Source organism: Euprymna scolopes, chromosome 41 (genome assembly GCF_053919585.1).
Source record: "Euprymna scolopes isolate OS-2025 chromosome 41, ASM5391958v1, whole genome shotgun sequence".
NCBI classification, from domain to species: Eukaryota; Metazoa; Mollusca; class Cephalopoda; order Sepiida; family Sepiolidae; genus Euprymna; species Euprymna scolopes.
Window position 1 is genome coordinate 60705357 of NC_136522.1, and position 23022 is coordinate 60728378.

The 23022-nt window shown below is 31.9% G+C and overlaps 2 protein-coding genes across 3 annotated transcripts in view; one reads left to right on the forward strand and one right to left on the reverse strand.

Annotated features, from left to right (window-relative positions):
- The window catches only part of LOC145266530 (bone morphogenetic protein receptor type-1B-like), a 283711-nt gene that overhangs the window by 152478 nt on the left and 108211 nt on the right, over positions 1 to 23022 (forward strand). The gene's annotated exons all lie outside the window — the stretch shown is intronic.
- On the reverse strand, positions 1883 to 22397 carry LOC145266531 (uncharacterized). The gene is made up of 5 exons (XM_080122291.1): positions 22196 to 22397; positions 16700 to 16731; positions 10556 to 10571; positions 7698 to 7748; positions 1883 to 4860 (listed from the first exon to the last, which is right to left on the reverse strand). The coding sequence occupies exons 1-5, from the start codon at positions 22368 to 22370 to the stop codon at positions 4448 to 4450; spliced, it is 687 nt and encodes a 228-aa protein (XP_079978417.1). The 5' UTR covers positions 22371 to 22397; the 3' UTR covers positions 1883 to 4447.

Below are 23022 nucleotides of genomic sequence, written 5' to 3' on the forward strand. Positions count from 1 at the left end.
CTCCGTGGTGTCTTGATGTTTGGAAAACTCTGTATCAGATAATTCAATCAGTTTACTACTGCTTTTCAAACTTCCTCAACTGAAACACAACTTTGTCATAATGAAACAGTTTCTTGTTGCAAATATAAAACACTTTCACTTCAACAATATAAATCTCACCCATCTGTTTAAATGTATGTTTGTATGTCTGCCTAAAACTTTCGACAGAGGTGACTGATTTTCACGAGATCAGTATCGTTTTGAAGCTCGACCCTTCGGATGACGAATATCGAAAAATTGGCTAAAAACATTAATTCCTTCACCCTCAACTGGACACTTTTCTACAGGGAGGAGTCGCTTTTTTCGCCGATATTTTTGAAAGTCATCCCCTCTTTTCGATTGACTAGCCTTAATTTAAATTGACTAAAAACATTCATTCCTTCATTCTCAACTGGGCACTTGTTTTACAAGGAGGATAGGTTCGTTTTTTTTGCGTCGCCATTTTTGCAAGTCATCGTATTGGTTGGAATGACTCTACTAAATTCAACGTTCTGAACTTCCGGTCGCATCATGGAGAAGGGTGTTTTTTTTCTTTGTTTTTTTTTTTTCCACTTTCTTTCCCACCTTCACGTAACGGGTTCAAGCCTGCCTGCCTACTACCACTTTTTTTTTTTTTTTTTCATGTTGTTTTCTCACTTCGCTGTTCAGATTTGAGCCTGCCTGGCTACTACCACTTTTTTTTTTTGCTTAACACACACCTTTAAAAACCCGGGCAACACTGGGCACCCAGGCTAGTTTATTCATAAACAATAAATAAAACATGAGAATTTTGATAATTTTAATACAAGTTTATTCATCTTTTAAATACGGCTGTAAAGAAAAAGAAAGAAATCAGTTTTCCTGAATAATGGTAAAAATTTGTGTGTGGAATAAGAATTGTCAGAAAAGCGGCATAATACTTGTGCATAAACTTTCATCATCACCAAGAAGGAGAAGCCACAATTATTTGTGTTTCTGAATTCTGTTGGACATTTCTTCACAAAATAAAACACTTTTACAAAGGGGTTACCACGTATCAAGGCCCGAGAGCCACTCAAGGATAAGGGCTAATGTGTGCATTGTAGTCATTGCGATAGTAGTGTAGTAATCGTTGATAGTGAAAATTTGGTAAAATCAGATTATTTGCGAGGACCGTTCAATAAGAACTTGTTAAGACTTGAAGACGATAATATTGTAGCCAGCTGGAAAGCAAACTGGTGCGACAGAGTTCCACAGAAAGGCAGTTCTAGGAAAGAAGCTTTGTTGATGGAATCCACGTTTAGGTTTAGGCACAGATAGAGAGTTGGGGAATTTATTCACAAACAGAAGTATTTTTTATATTTGAATCGGAACAATTGTTGAATTGAAAAAATAAAAATGGTAAAACAAAGTATTTTAATAATTAACTAGCAGAAGTATCCGGCCTTGCCCGGTCATAAAATATGCTTAAATATAGTATTTTAATTTATTCAGATTTTGTATATATTATTATAGTGTTAATTATCTATCGATTATTTTGTATTATATTGTACCCCTTGAGTTCAATCAGTTAAAATTATTTATTACAAAATCAACTAATCCTAACCCTAACCTCGTATATAGTAGTGATTTCAAGTTTTAAAAAAAAATGACTTGAATGCCATCAGCTAGAATCGAAACCAAAACTTATGAAGAGTTCTTGTTAAAATTATTTATTACAAGGTTCAAGCCAACGAAGAAGAACGCCTGGGCGGTACATAGTTTTATAATTATTAAGATAAAGTATCTTTTGGTATAACAGAATAAGTTGTGACTCACAGTCAGCAGAAAACGATGTTATGCTAAAGTAACTTCCGAGCATAAAATACTTCCGGTTTTGATTTAAAAAAAAAATAAATAAATAAAATAAGTTAAAAGTAAATTCTTTTACAAAAACTAAGTATGCAATTAGTTTATATAATTTTTTTTTTATTGTAGAAAAATTATTTTAAATGTTTATATATATTTTTTTTCTATATTTAAAAAAAATGTTTTTCTTTTAATTATGGAAATATTTAATGAAAATGATTTTAATTAAAAATATTATTGAAATAGATTTTAATTTAGGAATGTAACAATCAAACTGTATGTAATTTCAATGATTATTTGCAGGGGGTTTTCTGGCATCGATGAGTAAAAGAAAATTACTTCGGATATATAATATGTGCTGTAGACGAGTATTGTGATTATTAAAAAAATTACTGCATTGATTATTTTTAGAATTTAAATTTAAATTCAATTTCATTAAATATTTCTAGAATTCACAATATCATAAAATATTTTTATTATTAAAAAAACGTTTCATGATATTTTAAAAATAATATCAAACTACCTTAGTAAGTTATTTGGTCGACCTAGACGAGAGGATCCAAAATGGCCGACCAGGACTGAGATATGACACGTGCCGTTGTTTCCTTAATAAATTATTTCAGTTAGAGCCGATGAATTGTCAGATATTTTTTTTTTTTTTTACTTCGTTTTGTTTTGGTAAGGTTTCATTATTATTTAACATTTATTTGTGTGTAAGTTGCTATTTATTAGTATAAGCTCGAGCCGTTGTTTCCTTAATAAATTATTTCAGCTAGAGCCGATGAATTGTGTGTAAGTTGCTATTTATTAGTATAAGCTCGAGCCGTTGTTTCCTTAATAAATTATTTCAGCTAGAGCCGATGAATTGTCAGATATTTTTTTTTTTTTTTACTTCGTTTTGTTTTGGTAAGGTTTCATTATTATTTAACATTTATTAATACATGAGATATTTCTTCCTAACTGAAATAATTTATTAAGGAAACAACGGCACGTGTCATATCTCAGTCCTGGTCGGCCATTTTGGATCCTCTCGTCTAGGTCGACCAGTTATTTTTGTAAAGAAAAAAAAATGTTTAAAAAATCTTGTTTCCAAAATAAACTATTTTCATTAAATATTTCCAGAATTCACAATAGCATTAAATATTTTTATAAAAAAACTTCATATTTTCACAATATGAAACCACCCTAGTGAGTTATTTTTGTAAAAAAAAAAAAAGGGGGGGTTAAAAAAAATAAATAAAATCTATTTCATTAAATATTTTTAGAATTCACAATATCATTAAATATTGTTATTATTAAAAAAAATCATATTTTTAAAATATCAAACCACCCTAAATTTTTGTAAAAAAATAAAAAAAGTTTAAAAAATCTTGTTTCCAAAATAAACTCAATTTCATTAAATATTTTTAATTTAAATCACTTTCATTAAATATATTTATAATGAAATAAAATTTATGATTTTTTGTAAAAAAAAAAAAGAAAATATTTAAAATAACAATTCATTTGAAAAAAAAAAAAAAAAACAACCAAAGAAATTATCTGAATACTCTTCTTTTGTATTATAAACTTTTATTTTTTTAATCCGAACTGGAAATAACAGGAAATATTTTATATTTGGGTATTTATTTCTCTCCCATGGTTAGGGTCGTAAAGTGGAATTGAAAAGTCAACGCTCCCAAGGAGGAACACTCTGACCTGTAATAAGTGTGTGTGTGTGTGGGGGGGGGGTCGGCATTTTCCAGTAATGGCGCCCCGGGCGATTAGCAATAAACTAACCCATTCTCAAAGAGAGAAGGCAAGGCTTTGGAGGGCGGACCTCTTAGAACTACTTCTTTATGCCATTTTTCTCAGCAATATACAAAATAACTTTACTACTAAGATCACATATACATCAGCAATGTTTTAATATTGGAAATTTATTTCCAGCAGTATAAAGAGTATGTTAATTATTAAACTTTTTTTTTTTAATTTATTTATTTTTTTTTTTAAATGGAAATTGCTCCAGACAAAGCATAAAGCCACTTGATGTAAGGGGGGGGGGGCTAACAAAGAAAAGAAGAAAAAAAAAAAACTACTTCAAAGTCAAAACCTTGCCAATTATAAATGTTAGATGGAATAGATTCCGAACAAGAAAACAGCAGTTCTTCTTCCTTTGTCAGAAACATCGCTCATGGAATGTGAAGATTAGAAGACAAAATAAGGGAAATGAAAGTTACAAGGCTGCCAAAAGTTAACCTAAGGTCAGCTTTCTACTTTATGTAGAGAATATTATGAAGCAAGTGATTTAGTACACGGGGCTGGATATAAACAAAGACTATAAAAAAGTAAAAACTTCTATATGAGTCTCATTTTCAACATTGTGTGATGAACATATTCCATAAGCAGTATATAAAACAGGCTGCTACCTTTGTAAAAACTTGAATTAACTTGAAATAAGCTGTTTTGACCTATTTGTATGAGAAATGAACCTAACTTTTGCATTTATTTATTTAGATTAGTGAGAACACTGTTGAAGCATAATCGTTTTTATTTATTTTGATTTAATTTTACCTAAAAGAATAATAATTTTTGTTTTTAACAAACTATTGTGATATATATTTTTTTAAATCGCTGTAACTGTTTCCATATTTCCAGAATCTTCTGTAATTGGTATTTTGGTAATGTCAGCCATTTCTTCTTTGTTGGTGGTTACTGGTATCAAAATTTTTTTTTCTGGAAATGCTAAAACCAATCCTGCCATAACGGTTATTTTCTCCGAAGAACCATATTTGTAGATGAGTTTTATGTATTCTCCTTTGGCTATTTCAATTTCCGTATCGATTTTAAAGGTCATAAAATGATTCCAGTTTTGGTCAAGTTGAGCATCCACCCTTTTCTGGAGTTGTTGTTCTTGGTCGAATTTCAAGAGACTTATGGTGATATTTCGGTCGGCATTCTTCGTTACCACATTTAATTGTAGCCGATAAAATCCTTCTAAATCCATACGTTTGGCATGGCATTTTATTTCGTGATGCACTGGAAAAAAAAAAAAATATATAACAAGTCACTTTTTCGATCATTTAACAAAATTAGTTTGCAAAAATTCAAATAACATATCGAAAAGCAATTTTTATTTATTTTTTAAATCTATAATATAAAAGGCAAACATCCCTATGTATTAGTAATGGGATGATTCCAATATTTTTCCCCGATTCCAATACAATTACCAATTTCGATTCTTTACAAAGCTGCTAAATATTTAACTATTAAATGGTTATTTTGCCCCGGTTACCATAAAAACGCATCTAAAATGTGTATATATTTTCTCAAATATAAAAACACTTGTAAGGGATTGATCAATAGATTTTAGTTTTACTGGAAGTTTAAATCAATAAATATTTAATGTTTTATTATTACTGCCAGCAGTGGAAGTATTTTTTTTAAATAAAATTAAATTAAAAAAAAATTATAATTAAAAGAATCGTTTTTGGCACCGGAAAATAGGCACAAGTTTTTCCGATCTCGATTCTGATACCCCCAAAAGTTTTGATCTTTTTTTTTTTTTTTTTCCCCCCAATTTCCGTTAATCGCCCTAACACTAGTATGTATGACTCCTCGGTCTTCATTTAGACATGCATCTAAAAGAAGGAAAATGTGATGTCTGCCCTGTCTTGTGGTAGCCATTGCACCGACTGAGATTAGCAGTTGTACCAAAAATTGTGGTCGGTTCTGCATAAAACGTTCACCACTATAAACAAATCAACTGTGTGGATTTCTGAAGAATTTAATTGTTGTGACAGACCTCATACATCGAAACGGACATAAATATAATCATATATGTCTCACAAAAACTTAAAAAATACTTAATAAACGTTCACAAAGTATATATTTTTTTAATTGGTATAACCTGGAAATAAATAAAATATCTAAAATGCAACAAGTAAAAAAAAAAAAAAAAAGATTCATTCTTTGAGAGTCAAATTATGATTTATATGATTTAATGTTATCATACAAAAAGGAAATAACTCTGATTTTTTTTTCACATACTTATTTCCCTTATGCCGACTCTAGTTATATGTTTATCAGTTTAAAAGAGAGAAATTGACTAAGTGAAGAAGAAAGAGGTGTTAGGCAAGAGTAGGGGTGAAAGAGAGAAGAATAGAAGTTATGTTACATTTTTGCGCCGGACAATGCCGGGTAGCCCTGTTAGTTGTAGAATAAAATGGATATTTACTAGCATAAGAGGTCTAAAATCTGAACCTAGAAAATGGATTTGTCCATCTAAGCATGATGATGCTTTGGATTCGTGTTCATTTGTTTTCCCCTCGTGTCTAATATAGAGTGTGGTATTGTTCTATAACAGACATGGTATTAAAATATTTTAAAATATTAATTGAAATATTAATTTTCTGGTTTATTATATCATTCTTTGTATATCAAATTTTGTTTTTAAAATTTGAATTCTGTGTGAAGAAGGATTTGTAAAAGGAGTGAAAAGTTTTGAAAAAGCCTCGAAAATGGATATTGGAAATCTGTATGAACCCTGATTTATCAAAACCCCCATCTTTGTGTTTGAGTCAACGATCCAGAACAACAAGCAAGGGAGATCACTCTAAGAACTTAATACAAAGAACAGAACTCTTTTTATTTTAATAGAAAGGGAGGCAACAGCTGTAACGTTTTCTGTATTTCCATAATCTTCATCTGTTTGGTAATACCATTCGTTTGTACTTTGTTGGTGGTTATGAGTCTTGGCATAATGGCTACTTTCTCCAAGGAACTGTGTTTGTAGATGATTAGGAAATTGAAATAGCCAAGAGTGAATGCATAAAAATGCATTCACTCTTGGCTATTTCAATTTCCGTATCAATTTTAAAAGTCAACAAATGATTCCAGTTCTGGTCAAGATGACTTAAATGACATTCACTCAGAATGGGTCGAGTCGGCTCCTCCCATAGAACACATAGCACCCTGGACAAATACAGACCATGCACAATAATTCGCAGCAGCCAAAATAATGAAGGGCAGCCAGTCCTAGCACCAGTGGCAAACCATAAACCTATGGACCGCAGGTAGATTCAACGTTGGCTCTAGTTATGTGTAACTATGTCTTCAGCTGGCCTCTTGGGTGTTTTTGCTAATTTGGAATGGTTCTGAAGCTATTGTTTCCTGGATTAACTCTTGGATTGTGATGTACAGCATGGTCAAACTAACAAAGTCTCCTCTTTTAAAAGAGTTTGGTTAAAGGAGATGATCCTGCATCGCGTCCCAATTTGGATATTGGAGACGGAATGATTCCAGCGGACCTGCAAAATTTGGTCTGGGCAGCATAGGTTAAACCTTACTGATCTTTCGAGATCCGCAGCTCAAGATGACCACCCACCCTTTTTTTGTGTTGTTGTTGTTATTGCTCCTAGTTAGACATCAAGAAATTATGATGAGGCTTTAATTTTCTTTCGTGGTTACCACATTTAATTGTCTCTGATAAAACCCTTCTAAATCCATACATTTGACATGAGAGCCAATCAGAACTCTGAGAATGAACATGCTCATCTAAAGATGATGGAACATTCCGGCCTTCTTATAAATCAACTTTCTAGACTTCATTATTTCAGTGTATTTAGTTTGAGCTAAACTAGTTAGACAACTAAGCACTGACTACTTAATTCGATAGTTGGAAAATACAAATTCAATTTATCGTCAGTTTTTTTTTTTTTTTTTTGTTTTCTTTTTTTTCTTTTTTTTTCTTTTTTTTCTTTTTTCTTTTTTTTCTTTTTTTCTCTTTTCTTTTTTCTTTTTTTTCTTTTTCTTTCTTTTTTTTCTTTTTCCTTTTCTTTTTTTTTTTTTTTTTTTAAGAAAAAGAAAATGCTTACATTGCACAGTCTGTCTCATGAAAGGACAAGAAAATATTCCAGTTCCTGAAACTGAAAGACAAAAGAAAAATGATTAAATGCATATAAATGGAAAAAGGAATGCACTATACACGTTGTCTGCATGAATTATGAGCAAAAAAGGGATAATCATAATATGAAAATCTGATATAACTTGAGAGTTTATACCTATCATCTTAAATGAAAACAACTTTTACATCCTTTCTCGTCACATACTTCTATTTACACCTCATTTTCACTATGACAATGTATCTGATCCCAACCTCTTGATTAAGCATCCCACAGTTTATGACTGAGAATCTTGCTATACTGAAACAACCTCCTTACTCATCTGAGCTTGCTCCCTATGACTTTCTTTTCTTGAAAGCCTAAAGGGATCAATGAGGAGACCTGTTTTAAAGATGTTAAGAGAGCTGTAATGATAAAGCTGAGTGGCATCCCAACGAATGCTTTCGGAAGTGCAGAGAAGGACGAAAAAGTACATTACGCTCGAGAGGATTAACTTTCAAGGGAAAACCTCTAATTTGTGATTTCAGACTAAAATAAATTGCATGTGATACAAATTGCATAATTTTTCAAACATTCCTCAATGGGAATAGAAAAAAAATAAGTGAAGGATGCATGGTCCCCGGTGAGTGCACAGTGAACAAGGCATAAAAAAATGTTCAGCATTTGTGCCCCCCCCCCATTTAGCCCCAAAAGTCCCAAGGGGACGTCAAATCCTAGTGAAAATGAACAGGCGGTGCAGTTTTATGCCTTAACATATGTAAATTTGAGTTCTGCACCATGCAAAAAAAAAAAAAAATGTCTAAGTCCATCATTTGTCCCCCCCCCCTCCATTTAGCCTCTAAAGTCCCCAAGGCCTTAACATATTTAAATTTGAATTCAGCACCATGCAAAACTGTTAAATAGACATACACAGAAAATTTTGGACAAATATGGTAAAAAAGTCCCTAAAAAAGTCCCTAAAAGAGCCCCTGGGCACACCCAAGAGTTATCGCGAAGTATATACAAACAAAATTATATAGAAATGAGTTAGTTACAACTTTTCAGAAAGTTTTATAAAAATTCCAAGACATCAATTGTTTTTAATAAGCACAAAAGTGTCATTTTAGCCATTTTGACTAATACTTGGAACTGTAGCGACTCAATACTTTTATCCATTGCGCCACAAGCCCCAAAGGGCAATCAAGGTTGGGCTTTTTTGTCTTATAAATAGTGATGGGAAGACACCATTATTTTTTCCCGATCCTGATACGATTAACAGTTCTGTACTAAATACTTGATTCCAATACAATTACCGATTCCGATTCTTTGTAAATCTCTAAATATTTAATTATAAAATTGGTATAAACACATGTTAAATGTGTATATATTTTCTCAAATGTATAAACACACTTGTGAGGGGGAGATCTATAAATTTTAGTTTTACTGGAAGTTTAAAATCAATAAATACTTATTTTATTATTAGTACCAGGAGTTAAAGTTTTTCTTAAACCAAAATCAAATTAGAAAAGATAAAGGAATCGTTTTGGCATCAGAAAATATGCACAAATTTTTCTCAATACCGATTCCGATACTCCAGAAAGTTACGATTTTTTCGATTCTCGATTCCGATTAATTGTCCCAACACTATTTATAAATCAAAGTTTCTGTTCTTATCTGGTCTTCCATTTATTGAGTCCCTATCAAATGGTATTAGGTTGGTGCAAAAATAATGTCGTTTTTTTTATAATTAATATATATATATATATATATATATATATATATATATATATATATATATATATGTACGTACTTATTGATTTGTAAATCGCCACTTGTTCTCATCTCCTCTTACCAACAGCGACTATAATTCATTCCTCGCATTGTGACAGCCTTCTAAATCTCTTTTACACACACACACACACACACACACATATATATATATATATATATATATATATATATATATATATTTTATATATTATTTTATTGGAATGCTTTGAGATTAGTAATTTGTGTATTAAAAAAAAAAAAAAATTTTTGTAGACTTTTATCCTCATTTTCATAGTTGTTGCTTCACCACGTTTCGACCAACTCTTCCTCTGGCCTTCTTCAGGTGATTAACAAATGTGAAACAACATCTATGAAGATGAGGACAACAGTCAAAAAAAAAAAAAAAAAAGAATTATACAAATTACTCATCTCAGAGGATTCCAATAAAAATAATATATAATTTCTATTCATCCTTAACTGTGCATCGAACAGATACCATAATACTCGATTCGCTGCATCTTATCATAGCAAAGCTCTATACAAAATTTCAGCCAGAACAGTCCAGTAGTTTCCGAGAAAAGTTCTAGAGTAAATGTGATATTGTGGTGACTAATGTTTATTAATCCCCAACTCTGCATACCATAATACTTAGTTGTCAATAGAAATAATAATAATAATGATAATAAATGTAGTCAGTATAAACTGGCGTCACACCAAATAATCGAGGAGGGTCAAGCAGGATGGAAACACTTAGGAGAGAAAGCACTAACCAGACCTCCACTGGACGACTGTGAGAAGGACTGGGATTTTGGGCATGCTTATTGGCACCCAGATTCTAGTGAGGACCAATGTTCACTGCCAACAAGAAATCGGTGGTGGATGGCCGTTGTAATAACACAGATTGATTTGCAAAGGTTATAGAGAGAGTTAAAGAGTACTGGAAATCTAGGGAGATTTGTTGTCACTCAGACTCCAGGAAACACCACAGGTTGTTCGGTGTGACTACTCCTAGTGAGTAAATAATAGTAATAATAATAATAATAATAATGCAAAGATTGACAAACTTTGAAATAGAAACTTACCATTTACCAAGAAAAGCTGAAAAAAATATAAAAAAAGGATTAAACAATCATGCTAAAATACTCACAAACAAAATTATAAATACATTTTATTTTTAAGAATATTAATTCAGTATTATTCAGGTGTGTTGCGATCTGCACAATTTCGTACACAAATTAAAAAAGGACATTATACAAGTGAGTATTCACAGGTTGACTGTGTGCAGTTCTCTCCTTCGAAAAAAGAAGAAAAAAAAATAGCTTTTTGCCTTATATGGATTTTCATACTTTATTAATTTTTTGTGAAGGGACTGCCATACAGATTTAGGGTTACTGGAAGCGTAATAGAGCTGCTAGTGCTGGTAGAAGCAGCAGACGCATAACACATATGCAAATGACCGAGCCAGTACACAATGTGACATCATAGTGGAGAAAGAGAGAAAAAGTATGCGCCACATGTCAAGGACCGGAGAAGAAATTGTGTGCTGGGGAATATGAACATTGGACTCTGTGGTGGCGAAAGACTTTTAATTCGACTAAATGGCAGATAACGTAAACTAAATGAACTGTGTTAAACTAGATGCAATGCGTTGTTGGAAATACCAAGAATAAATGCCTTTTGTTAAAACTGAAAAAACAAAAAATGCTTTGTTGAATTTCTTCCTTTCCCTTTTGTTCCTTTGCAACTGTTTCAGACACTACGTGTGGGTCCATGTTAATTCGATTTATTTGGCCTGGGTTAAAACATTACATGTTTCGTCACCGTTAAGAAGGGCACAGAAAGCGAGAAAAAAAAGACAAAAGGAGGGAGGGGCGGTCGGAAATACAGTTGACCAGCACCTGTCCAATTTTGTCTGGAACTGATCTGTTGTTGGTGCAGTGACAACCTCAAGCGGCAGTCTATTCCAATATGACAGTAGGATTAAGAGAAGATTGTCTTTTTTCTGTTAATTTTATCCCCGCCCCTCCCAAGTAAAAACAATATGTATTCCTATTTCACCAAAAAAAATTCTAGTTATTTGCCTTTTAAATGCTATTTTGTTAGAGACTGACCCAGAAATGATTTTTAATGATTTTTAACTGATAAAGAGTGACTATAAAGAGAGGTAGTTCGTTTCTCATTCATGTTTGTGATGATGTTTTTTTTTTTTTTTGACACTAGGCGTACAGACAAGTAAATTAATATTTAGATTATGCACGGTTGCTTGTTTATACACATTTATTGTGAAGACAAACGCACATAAGGACAAATAAAACATAATACAAGACTGGTCCAGAAATGAGTGACCATTTTAAATTGAATTTATAAAGGAAACGGATTATAAATTCAAAAAATAATTGGCCCACCCCCACTAGCAAAGTTTTTCAGGGTGTGCATACTTAATCACCACCAAAAAAAAAAGTAGAATGTCACTTTTTGGGTGAGGGGTGGGGAGAATTCCTTATTCGCTTTTAAATGTAGATAGAATTTTCGTTTTAATTTAACAAACTTCCTAATATGGTGTCAGTTTATGTATCTTATTCAAGACTTTGATAAACTCATTGTAAGATTTTCTTCTGCTATTTTTGCCGTGCCGTTTTCATCCAAATTCGTTATTTATGATCTGTAGATTTTATGTAACGTATTTCCAATGTTATTGTTATATAGTGAGGTCCGTCCATCCAGCACAGCCGCAGCCAAGATTGAACTCCCCACACAAGTTTGTAGTGTAATTCAGATCTTGTCAGTAGCTGAATACTTGATGTTTTGCCAGGGCTATCAAGGGTATTTTTATTGTGACACCATCACTAGATGCGGTGCCTACCACAGCTTAAGAGAGTCCCATCTACCGTTAAGACTGCGCCAGTTTCTCAACCTGGTATTTTACCTCGCGGTACATAGAAACTTCCCAAATGGTCACCCATCTGGTACTGGTCAGGCTTAACGTTGCTTGACTTTGGTGATCTGGCAAGAACTGGTGTGTCAACGTGATTGTGCCGTATATAAAAATAGTGAATTGCGTTATCATTAATATAATATAAAACATCTTACCTCCACGTTGTCCAACCTTTCTGCGCGTGTGTGGCACACGGTGAAGGAAATAGCACATGAAAAATGAGGGACAATAAACATAACTAGCAGAACTACATTAGTTGAAAAGTTTTTAAATAAAATGAATAAAAAATATCATAAAACAAATAACGAATTTAAAACAATTTTTTATTTTAGTAAATTTCTTTTTCTTTTTTTTTAACCTTTTAAAGCTAAAAAAAAATTAGATTTTTTTTCAACGAAAATTCAACACACAATACATTGTTTTTTCTTCTAAATAATTTTTTTATATGACTTATGTAAATTTACCTGCACATTTGTTTTAATTAAAAAAAAAAAAGCTATCATAAAAAAAATTTAGATTTTTTTTCAACGAAAATTCAACACACAATACATTGTTTTTTCTTCTAAATAATTTTTTTATATGACTTATGTAAATTCACCTGCACATTTGTTTTAATTAAAAAAAAAAAAAGCTATCATAAAAAATTAAGTCTCCTCTTAACATGACATTTTAAAAAATCTATCTATATATATAAAAGGCAAAATGTGTGTGTGAGAGTGTGTGTGTTTGTATGTCCGCCAAAAACTTTCAACACAGGCCACGGATTTTCTCCAGATAGTATCATTTTCAAGCTCGAACCTTCAGCTGACAAATATCGAAAAATTGGCCCAAAACGTTAATTCCTTCACCCGCAACCAAACCCGTTTTTACCAGGAGGGGTCGGAAAAAAATCGTATCTTCATGACAACATGGCTTCTACGCATGTGTCGACACGGTCAAAAGACGTACATTGAATTTGTTTAAATGTTATAAAAACCGACTTACTTCCGCCCACGCGTCTGTAGCACGATGGTTTAAGTGACAACATCGTTTTCTAAACATTTCAGGTTCAATCCCAGTTATCAGATATATTTTTTTCTCGATTTTTAAACATTTAATATTGAAACAGGGTTATTTATACCATTTTTTTTTTCGCTTTTCCCTGTTTTTTTTTTTAATCCTTTTTTTGGTTTGTGCTTTATCCGTTTTTTTTTTTTTTTTTTTTTAAAAGATGTTTTACGTCCGTTCGCTGTTTTGTTTTTTCCGATCATTAAAAAAAATTTAAACAGGGTTATTAATTCGCTTATTCTTTAACCCCCCCCCTCACCGCCAAACACCTGCGCAACGCCATCCTTTTCTTTTTTATTTTTCCGAATTTTTTTAAGAAGTTTTACGTTCGTTTACTGTTTTTTTTTGTTTTTTTTGTTTGGGGTTTCCCGATTTTTAAAAAAGTTCTTTACCCCTTCCTCCCTACACATACACACCTCCAAACACCCGGGCAACGCCGGGTACCCCCGCTAGTATATATATATAAAAGGCAAAATATGTGTTAGTGTATGCACATTTTTTGTATGTCCGGCAAAGGCTTTTGGAAGGGGGGGGCGCTCAAGGGGGTCACTGTTTCTTAGAACCTTTTATATACTACCTAGATTATAATATCTCTGATTTACGAAATGAAGTAGTGTGTATCTTTTATTCGAGCGACTTTTACACGCTATTTTCACAATATTTTTTACTCTCCGCATGTTTGTTTGGCTTTTCAGTATAAAAGTGAAACTGAACCCATAGCAAAACCAAGCTCCCTGGCACTCGTGCCGGGAGGTCCAGAAAAGCAATGAGCTTTCATCAATGCGGGAAAACCTGTCATATCAGTTAATTGCTATTCATTTGGACACTCCCCTTTTTATGGTTTTGCCCAACATCTTGAGGAAACTGGCTTGCAGCCAAAGTTAAGTGCAGGATTTCATTCCCCTATGGTATAATGTTTGACCTTATTTATGCAACTGTCACTTAATTTTTTAATCGTTTAATTTCAACCGTTCTCAATTCCACTACCCTTATAGCGTTGCGGTAAGTTCCCAGGCTATTCGCCTCAAGGCTTGGGGTTCGAGCCTACCTACCTACCTACCTACCTACCTACCAAAACTTTTTTTTTCTTTTACACCTCCAAACATCCAGGCAACACCGGGCACCCATGCTAGTCTATTATATAAATCTCACCCGTCTGTTTAAATATATATATGTATGTGTGCCTAAAACTTTTGACAGAGGTGATGGATTTTCACAAGATAGGTATCGTTTTTAAGCTCGACCCTTCGGACGACAAATATCGAAAAATTGACTAAAACATTAATTCCTTCACCCTCAACTGGGCATTTTTCTACAAGGAGAGGTCGTTTTTTGTTTTTTTTCGCCAATATTTTCGAATATCATCCCCTCTTTTCAATTGACTAGCCTTAATTTAAACCTTCACCACTTCCGGTTTGGCAATTGATGCAATGGCAAAGACGTCACGTTTTTTCTTTTTTTTTTTTTTTTCTCACATTCTTTTCCTCCTTCGCGGCCAACCTACCTACTACCACTTTTTTTTTTTTTTTTTTTTTTTTTTTTTTTTTGCTCAACACACACCTCCAAACTCTTGGGCAATGCTAGGCACCCAGGCTAGTTTTAAAATAAAATAGCCAATTTGAAACCATAAACAGACAGCCATGTTTTCGCTTCTTTTTTTAAATTTTTGAAGAGGAAATGGTTTTAATGATTTTTTTAACTGATGAAGAGTAACTATAAAGGGAGGTAATTAGTTTCTCATTAATTAATGTTTGCAATGATTTTTTTTTGTGTGTGTGACACTGGACGTACGTACAACAAGTAAATTAATATTTAGATTGCTCACGGTTGCATGTTTATACACATTTATTGTAAAGACAAACACACATGAGGACAAATAATGCATAATACAATTTTTTGGAAAGGAAATGGTTTTAATGATTTTGGACGGATAAAGAATGACTATAAAGGGAGGTAATTCGTTTCTCATTAATTAATTTGTCTCCTTTCAAAATATCAAATCTTAACAACTTTTAGAAATGGTAAATATTGTATTAACAAATTCTATGAACAAAGCTTCTTTTTTAGAACTGTCCGCCTGTGTTACTCTGTTCAAGTGAACTGATCTGCTTCCCAACTGACTACAACATGGTCGTCTTCAAGTCCAATGTAGACAAGTTCTTGCTGTCCCATCTCCTCAAATAATCAAATTCTACCCAATTCCTATTAAAAACGACCACTAAGTTTACTCTCATTAACTCTTATTTTTGAGTAGCGTTGATACTCCCTTCTACAAAAAAAAAAAAAAAAAAAATCCCAACAAATAAAGCGAATATCATGTCTGAAAATCGAAACTGAAACCTTGAGATCTTTAAATGACTCGATTGGTTGAAGCCCAGATTGAACTTAATTTCTTAAGCTCTATTTAAAATAATCTTAAAATAATTGAAGCTTTGCCGTGCGTCATAGCTTTATAGGTTGTCGTGCTTTAAAATATAAATTCAAACATAAACGATGATAAAAAAATAAATAGGTAAACATTATCAATAGTGTTGGAAATTATTTTAATTATGTATTAGTGTAGGAAATTATTTTAATTGCGTATTAGTGTTGGAAATTATTTTAATTATGTATTAGCATAAGAAATTATTTTAATTATGTATTAGCGTAAGAAATTATTATAACTGCGTATTAGTGTAGGAAATTATTTTAACTGTGTATAATAGCATAGATAATTATTTTTACTGCGTATATTAGCATGGGAAATTATTTTAACTGCTTATATTAGCATGGGAAATTATTTTAACAGCATATTAGCATCTGCATAATATTCTGCTTGTTCATTTTTTAGTTAGTCCGTGTGTCATGCTTAAAAAAGTGTCAATTCATGACATTTAGCTTTAAAAAGACCAATCTGGCAACCCGAGACAAAAATATGGGTGACCTCCCTTTGATGTAGCCTTGTTTTCGAATATCATAATATATGATCATTGTTGTAATTGGGTGAGAAAAGAACTTAAATACAATGGACACTATTTTCATGGAAATATTAATAAACTCATATTTGGTGCGAGTTAGGGGGGGGTGTTCTGTAAAAAAAAAGCATTTTTTTGCGTTATCCAGAAAAAATATTTGTTGATTAAATATTTCTCATTCCATGGAATTTCTACTAGTTAAAAATAATTTAATATTTAATGGATACTAGAATTTGCATCCGTAGGGCACACATATCTAGTTAAGGAAAAAAAAAGAAAATAATACTTACTACTGTCACCAGAATAGAAGTCCACATAGTTCCTGAAATTTCAAAATTAAAAATAGTATATAATTTTTAATTAATCAATTCGGAAAAAAAAGACAGTCGTGTCTTGGCCTTTTAGCTAGGATCAAAGTGTTATACCTGTTCTGGTATCATACTTGTTTCTTAAAAATACATATTTAAAAAAAAAAAAAAAACATTTTTATTTAGCATTAACTGATCCGTTTCTTCAGCCATGTTAATTTTTTGTTGACAAAAAAAAAAAAAAAAAAATGAATGACTTGATGACCTTATTAATTTTGAAATTAATTTGTTAGCATTTATATTAATTAATAAGAGCGCCTTTCCATCGCCACTATTCGTGGATAAGTCTTGAGCCTGCTCTCGGCCTACCGAGCTAGCAGGGCACTTGATAAAACTTCTTGATTATTTGCATATTAGTTTTGAAAAAAAAAAAAAGTTTTATTAATTAACTATTCTTATCTCTACTATTATATAAAAGAAACTTTGTGTGTGAGAGTTCGTTTCCTATGGACTCGAAAATGGCTGGGCCGATTTTTATGAAAGTTCACAAAAAAGTACTTTATATGCCTGGCAGTGTTCTTAGATAGGCTTTGTATCAGAATGTCTTCGATAAGTATCTATAATCAAAATAATCCGATGAAAAATGGAACAGGCGATTTTGACCAAGTTAACACCTTAAACAATCTAAAGTGCATTTGAGAAGTTTTATTACCACACAAATAAAAAGGCCCAACATATAAAATCAACGGTAGGTTCTTTGATATGACAGGGGCGCATTCGAAATGAATGTTTCTGTTTAAAGCACAATTGCACCATAATACTTTTTTTTTTTCATTTTAAACTTAAATTCAAGTCCTTATCACTGCAAAAAAAAAAAAGCAGTAAAGCCAGGCATATAACATCAACTTCTTTGATTTGACAGGGGCGCCTTGAAATGAATGCTTTTTGTTTAGAGCACAATTGAAACATGATACTTGATTTTTACATTTTAAACTTTAATTCAAGCCATTATATATATAAGCCATAGCAAACATCTATATGAGTACTTTAACCATAGTTCCTGATTTCCAAAGGCGAAAAATTAAAAGATACATCTGCCTTACTTTAATGCTAGGTTTATTTATGGTGTCTTTTACATTTAATAAAAACCCTTCACAATATTTGCTGATGAGGAAAACTTGTTTATTAAAAAACTATATGTAATAATTATTGTTCGTAACTTGATGTCTACCACAATAAAAACACTGTTTTCCGAAATGATCGTACAAATAATTAATTTTGTTGTTGTTCCTTCTTATGAAACGGATTTTTAATTTAATTATAATTTGATTTTTAAATTTTAAATTATCAATCACATTACTTAATATTAAATTAGCTCTAGGATATTTACCTATCGAGCTTATTATATATCTAAATTACAACGAGCACTTTTTCTTTCCTGTATTTTAATTAAACTAGAAATTTCACTATTACATTAAAATACACTCTGCTCTTTAGACTATTGTTCTCATCTCCTTTAAATTATATATATATATATATATATATATATATATATATATATATATATATATATATATATATATAATAATTGGTAAATTTTTACGACGTGCCCCAGTGTATTATAAACACCCCAACCTGCTCATGGCTTTCGGAATACCCCCCCCACCTCGAAAGCCGTTGTTAACATGGGGAGATGTGGGGTGTTTATTCCGAAAACCGTTCCTAACATGGGGTGGTTGGGGGTGTTTATACTACGCTGGGGCAGGTCGTAAAAAATACCAAATAATTTTATAAAATCAACAGTAGGTTCTCTACAGTGCAGTGTAGACTATAATATTGTGAACTTAGGCACTGCGAGAGGTGTGCGAAGTTTCATGCAGGTGCATCGCGACGGGTCCCCAATTAGAGGAGGCAATCAATCGATTGGATTGAAGAAAATTAGCGATTTCATCGATTTGGAGAACGATAAAAATAAGGGAGTGTAAAGCATTCGTTGATCATCATTCAACTCCAGGAAACGTCGGGTCTTCCTGCTAGTTCATTCAATAAATCTGCTTCTTAGATGAAAAAAAAAAATCAACGTTGAATTTCCAAGTTATTTGTCATGGCGTTATCGCCTACAAAATCATGTTCATTTATGATTAAAGAATATCGCTTCTGATTTAATCTAATACGTAAAAAACGAAATGTGAATACGGAATAAAACTGTTTTTTTTTTGTTTTTTTTTTTGTTTTTTTGTGAGGATTGGTTATTCGTGTTATTTGGATTCTTCGGACTACTGTTCTCATCTTCACTGTTCTCATCTTCAGTGTCATTTTCACAACATTTCCGTGGATATAACCTTCGACCTTTTCCGGGTGTATCTTGTCGAACTCAAGAATGTTTCTGTCGAACTCAGGAATTTGGACGGAATTTCAAACGAAATCCTTTATTTATTTTACGGAGGTAGCAGGCTCTCGTTCGGTCAGTCATTCGTGGATAGAGTATTCAGAAAAGTGGTTAGAGTACTTGGAAAAAAATGAATTGTAAAAATGATATTCTCCTGAAGGTTTAATTCTCAGTGCAGGCGATCAAAAATACAACTGCGAATTACTTAGGACCCCTATCGAGTCATGGCTGACGGAACGAGAGCATACTACCCCCGTGAAGTAAAAAAAGAGTTCCGTTCGAAATTTTATCCAGATTTCTGAATTCAACAGAAACATTTCTGAATTCGACAAGATACAGCTGAAGAAGGTCGGAGGCTACATCGGACGAAACGTTGTGAAAACAACATTCAAGATGAGAACAGTAGTCTGAAGAATCCAAATAATACGAATAATGTGAAACACGCTTAAAATAGGCTTTGCTTCTAAATAAATCCAGATAATAGGAATATGGCATCGAAATTCGTGGCAAAGGTCAATTTTTACGACGTGTCTCAGCGTTTTATAAGCACCTCGACCTCCCCATGTTAAGAACGGCTTTCGGAATAAACATCCCAAACATCGAAACCCGTTCTTAACATGGGGAGGAATTGCTAAGATCAATTTTTACGATGTGCCCCAGCGTATTATAAAGATCCCAACCTCCCCATGTTAAGAACGGCTTCCGGAATAAACACCCCCAACCTCCCCATGTTAAGAACGGCTTTTGAGGTTGGGGGGTGTTTATTCCGAAAGCCGTTCTTAACTTGGGGAGGTTGGGGGTTTATAATACGCTGGGGCACGTCGTAAAAATTGACCTTAGCAAATCCTAGTATATTTAAGATTTCTTCGGATGCTATTGCTACACTTCAATTTCTTGTTCTCTGACAGTGAAGACGAAATCCTTCATGACTGAGACAATTTCTAATTTTTGTTTTTTTTTCTCCACGTTAAAAAAACGACTCTGGTGTCTAACTATCTCGTGGAGAGGCATTGTAAATAGGAACTTTCATAAATAGATAATAATAATAATAATAATAATAATAATAATAATAATAACAATAATAATAATAATAATATGTTTATCTTTATATTGCTCCAAAATAATTCTAGTTTTAGAGTTATTTGGTTGGATTACTAATTTAATAATCAAATGATACCGAAATAATTAACGATAATTTGCATGTCTTTATTTTATTTATTGATTTTTTAAAGACGATTTTTAAAAAGTACAAAGATTTTCTGACACTGGCGGTTAGTTTAGAAAAAAGGATCACATTTAAAATATGTCAAGAAGCAAATTATTAATTTTTTTCCATGTCTCAAAGAAGACTGTATTGCCCGGTCATAAAATACGCTTAAATATGATATTTTAATTTCTTCAAATTTCGTTTTTATTATTATACCTATTTACTATGCCTCTCCACGGGGCAGAGTTAGACACCAGGGTCGTTTTTTAACGTGGAGAAAAGGTACAAAAATAAAAAAAAATTGTCTCAGTCGTGAAGGACTGCTCCTCCACCAAAAGAGAACAAGAAATGGAAGTGCAGCATCTGAAGAACAGATACTACACTTTGATCTTGACCAAAAGGGCAAGGAGCGGTAGGGAGAGGGGGCGCCTGGCCTTACCCGATCGTGAAATACGCTTAAATATATTTTAATTCATGCAGATTGTGTATTTATTAATATAGAGCCAATTGTCTATTAAATATTATATTGTACCTAATATATAGTACTGATTTCGTCCCTCTTGCACTTTAAGTAAATGGAAATTAGGCAGATAAAAAAGGAACAGCAGTCGTGTTACACCGGTTGAAAGAATGCCACTAATTGGATAGAAATTATGACGTCATTTTATAAATAAAATGGATTGACAATATTAGAAAAGAGATTTTTTTTATAATAGATAATTTTTATTGATGCAGGATTTTTTTAAAAACAATGTTTTAAACAATTTTTTAAGCGTAATTTTAATTAATTAGAAATGATAACAAGAAACGATATTGAAATTGACAATATTAGAAAACAATTTTTTTTTTTTTTTGATAAATGATTGTATTAGAAATAAAAAAAAATACGCGTATGATAAATAAAAAAAAAGTCTATGGGATAAATACGAAGAAAGTGAAACAACTTTTTTGCGCATTTCAGGGAGCAGCCATTAAAAGAAAACTGTTTAGGCAACGTTTTTTTTTTTTTTTAATTTAAAATAAAAGTAAAATAGTTCACTATAGATTGTTACTTAAATGACTTTAACTCCTTTAAAATGCTTCTACATTAATTATTTTTATACTATTATTAAGTACTTATTAAATTCTTTTACAATAATTTCAATTCTTAAATTCTATCTTAACTTAAAAAATTTAATTCTAAAAATACTATTAATTATTAAATACTTAGTTATTAAATTCTTTTCCAATTATTTTTCAATAATTTCAATTTTATCAATATTTCATAGTAATGACGTCAATATTTCTCTATCCAATCAAATTGCATTCTTTGTCAAACGGTGTCAAACGACTGCTGTTCCTTTTTTATCTTCCTAATTTGCATTTACTTAAAGTGCAAGAGGGGCCTGATTTCAAAATTAAAAAAAAAAAAAAAAAAAAAAAAAAATGACTGGTGTTATAAGCTAGAATCGAAACCAAAGCATTTAGCGTTCCAGCCGCGTTCTCTACCGTTTGAGTTGTTGAGAGATAACTAAGAAAGATTTAAAATTTAACGACTTATGTTTAGCAGTTGTATTCTAAAATTCATTAATCGGTTGGTTCACTAGTTTAAAGGAGTGAAACCTGTACATAGAAAGATATAAAACATACCTAACTTTATAACTTTATATTTTCCTGCTTTCTACAATATGGTTGTGTTCAAGTCTAACGTAAATAAGTTCTTGATGAGCCGTTCCATATGTTATCAAATTTACCAAATTTTCATTACTAATGATTACTATATTGTCCAATGTCTACTGTACACTCTTTAACCCTTATCCTTGAGTGGCCTCTTGGCCTTGATAAGTGGTGATGCCTATGTAAAAATATATATATATTATGAGTAATGACATGCACTTTTTACCTTTTTTGTCCTTGAAAAAATTTTTTCTGTTGAAGAACCACACCTTTATTTTTCCAACGAACTTTCCCGAAAACGTCTGACCGTTACTTTCACTATTCAATAATGAAAGTAACGGTTTTGAGTGAAATGAGTAATGAGGTGTGTCTTCCTTTTTTTTCTTTTTCTTTTCTTTCATTTTTCTTTCTTTCTTTTTCGCCTTTTCCTTTCTCTTTTCGCTTTTTTCTTTGTCTTTTTTTCATTATTTATTGCTGCGCTGTCCTCTCAGTATTTTGTGCTTGTTAGGATAGAGGCTACGGATCGACTTCATTATTATTAATATTATCAACATAATCATCATCAACATCAACATAATCATTAGCATCAACATAACATAACCATCATCATCAACATCAATAGGATAGCATGTGCGTTATTTATTTTGTTTGTCATACTTACATGCGAGTGAGTGACTGTCGTTTAACTGTTATTGACTTTTGTAATAAATAAGTTTACCCAAATTCTTTATAAGTTTTGGTTTCGGTTTCTATTATAGCTGATGTCAAGTTATCTAATTTTTTTATAAATAATTTTATCAAGAATTCTTCATAAGTTTGGATTTTGGTTTCGATTATAGCTGAAGGAACTCCAGTTATATATATTTCATAAGTTTTGGTTTCGGTTTCGATTCAAGCTGACGCACTCAAGTCATATATATATTGAAATCGCAACTTTATAATATACTAGCAGGGGTGCCCGGCGTTGCTCGGGTGTTTGGAGGTGTATGCTGTGCAAAAAAAGCAAAAAAACAAAAAAATGGTTAATTTTTTAAAACTTTGACCCCTATTATG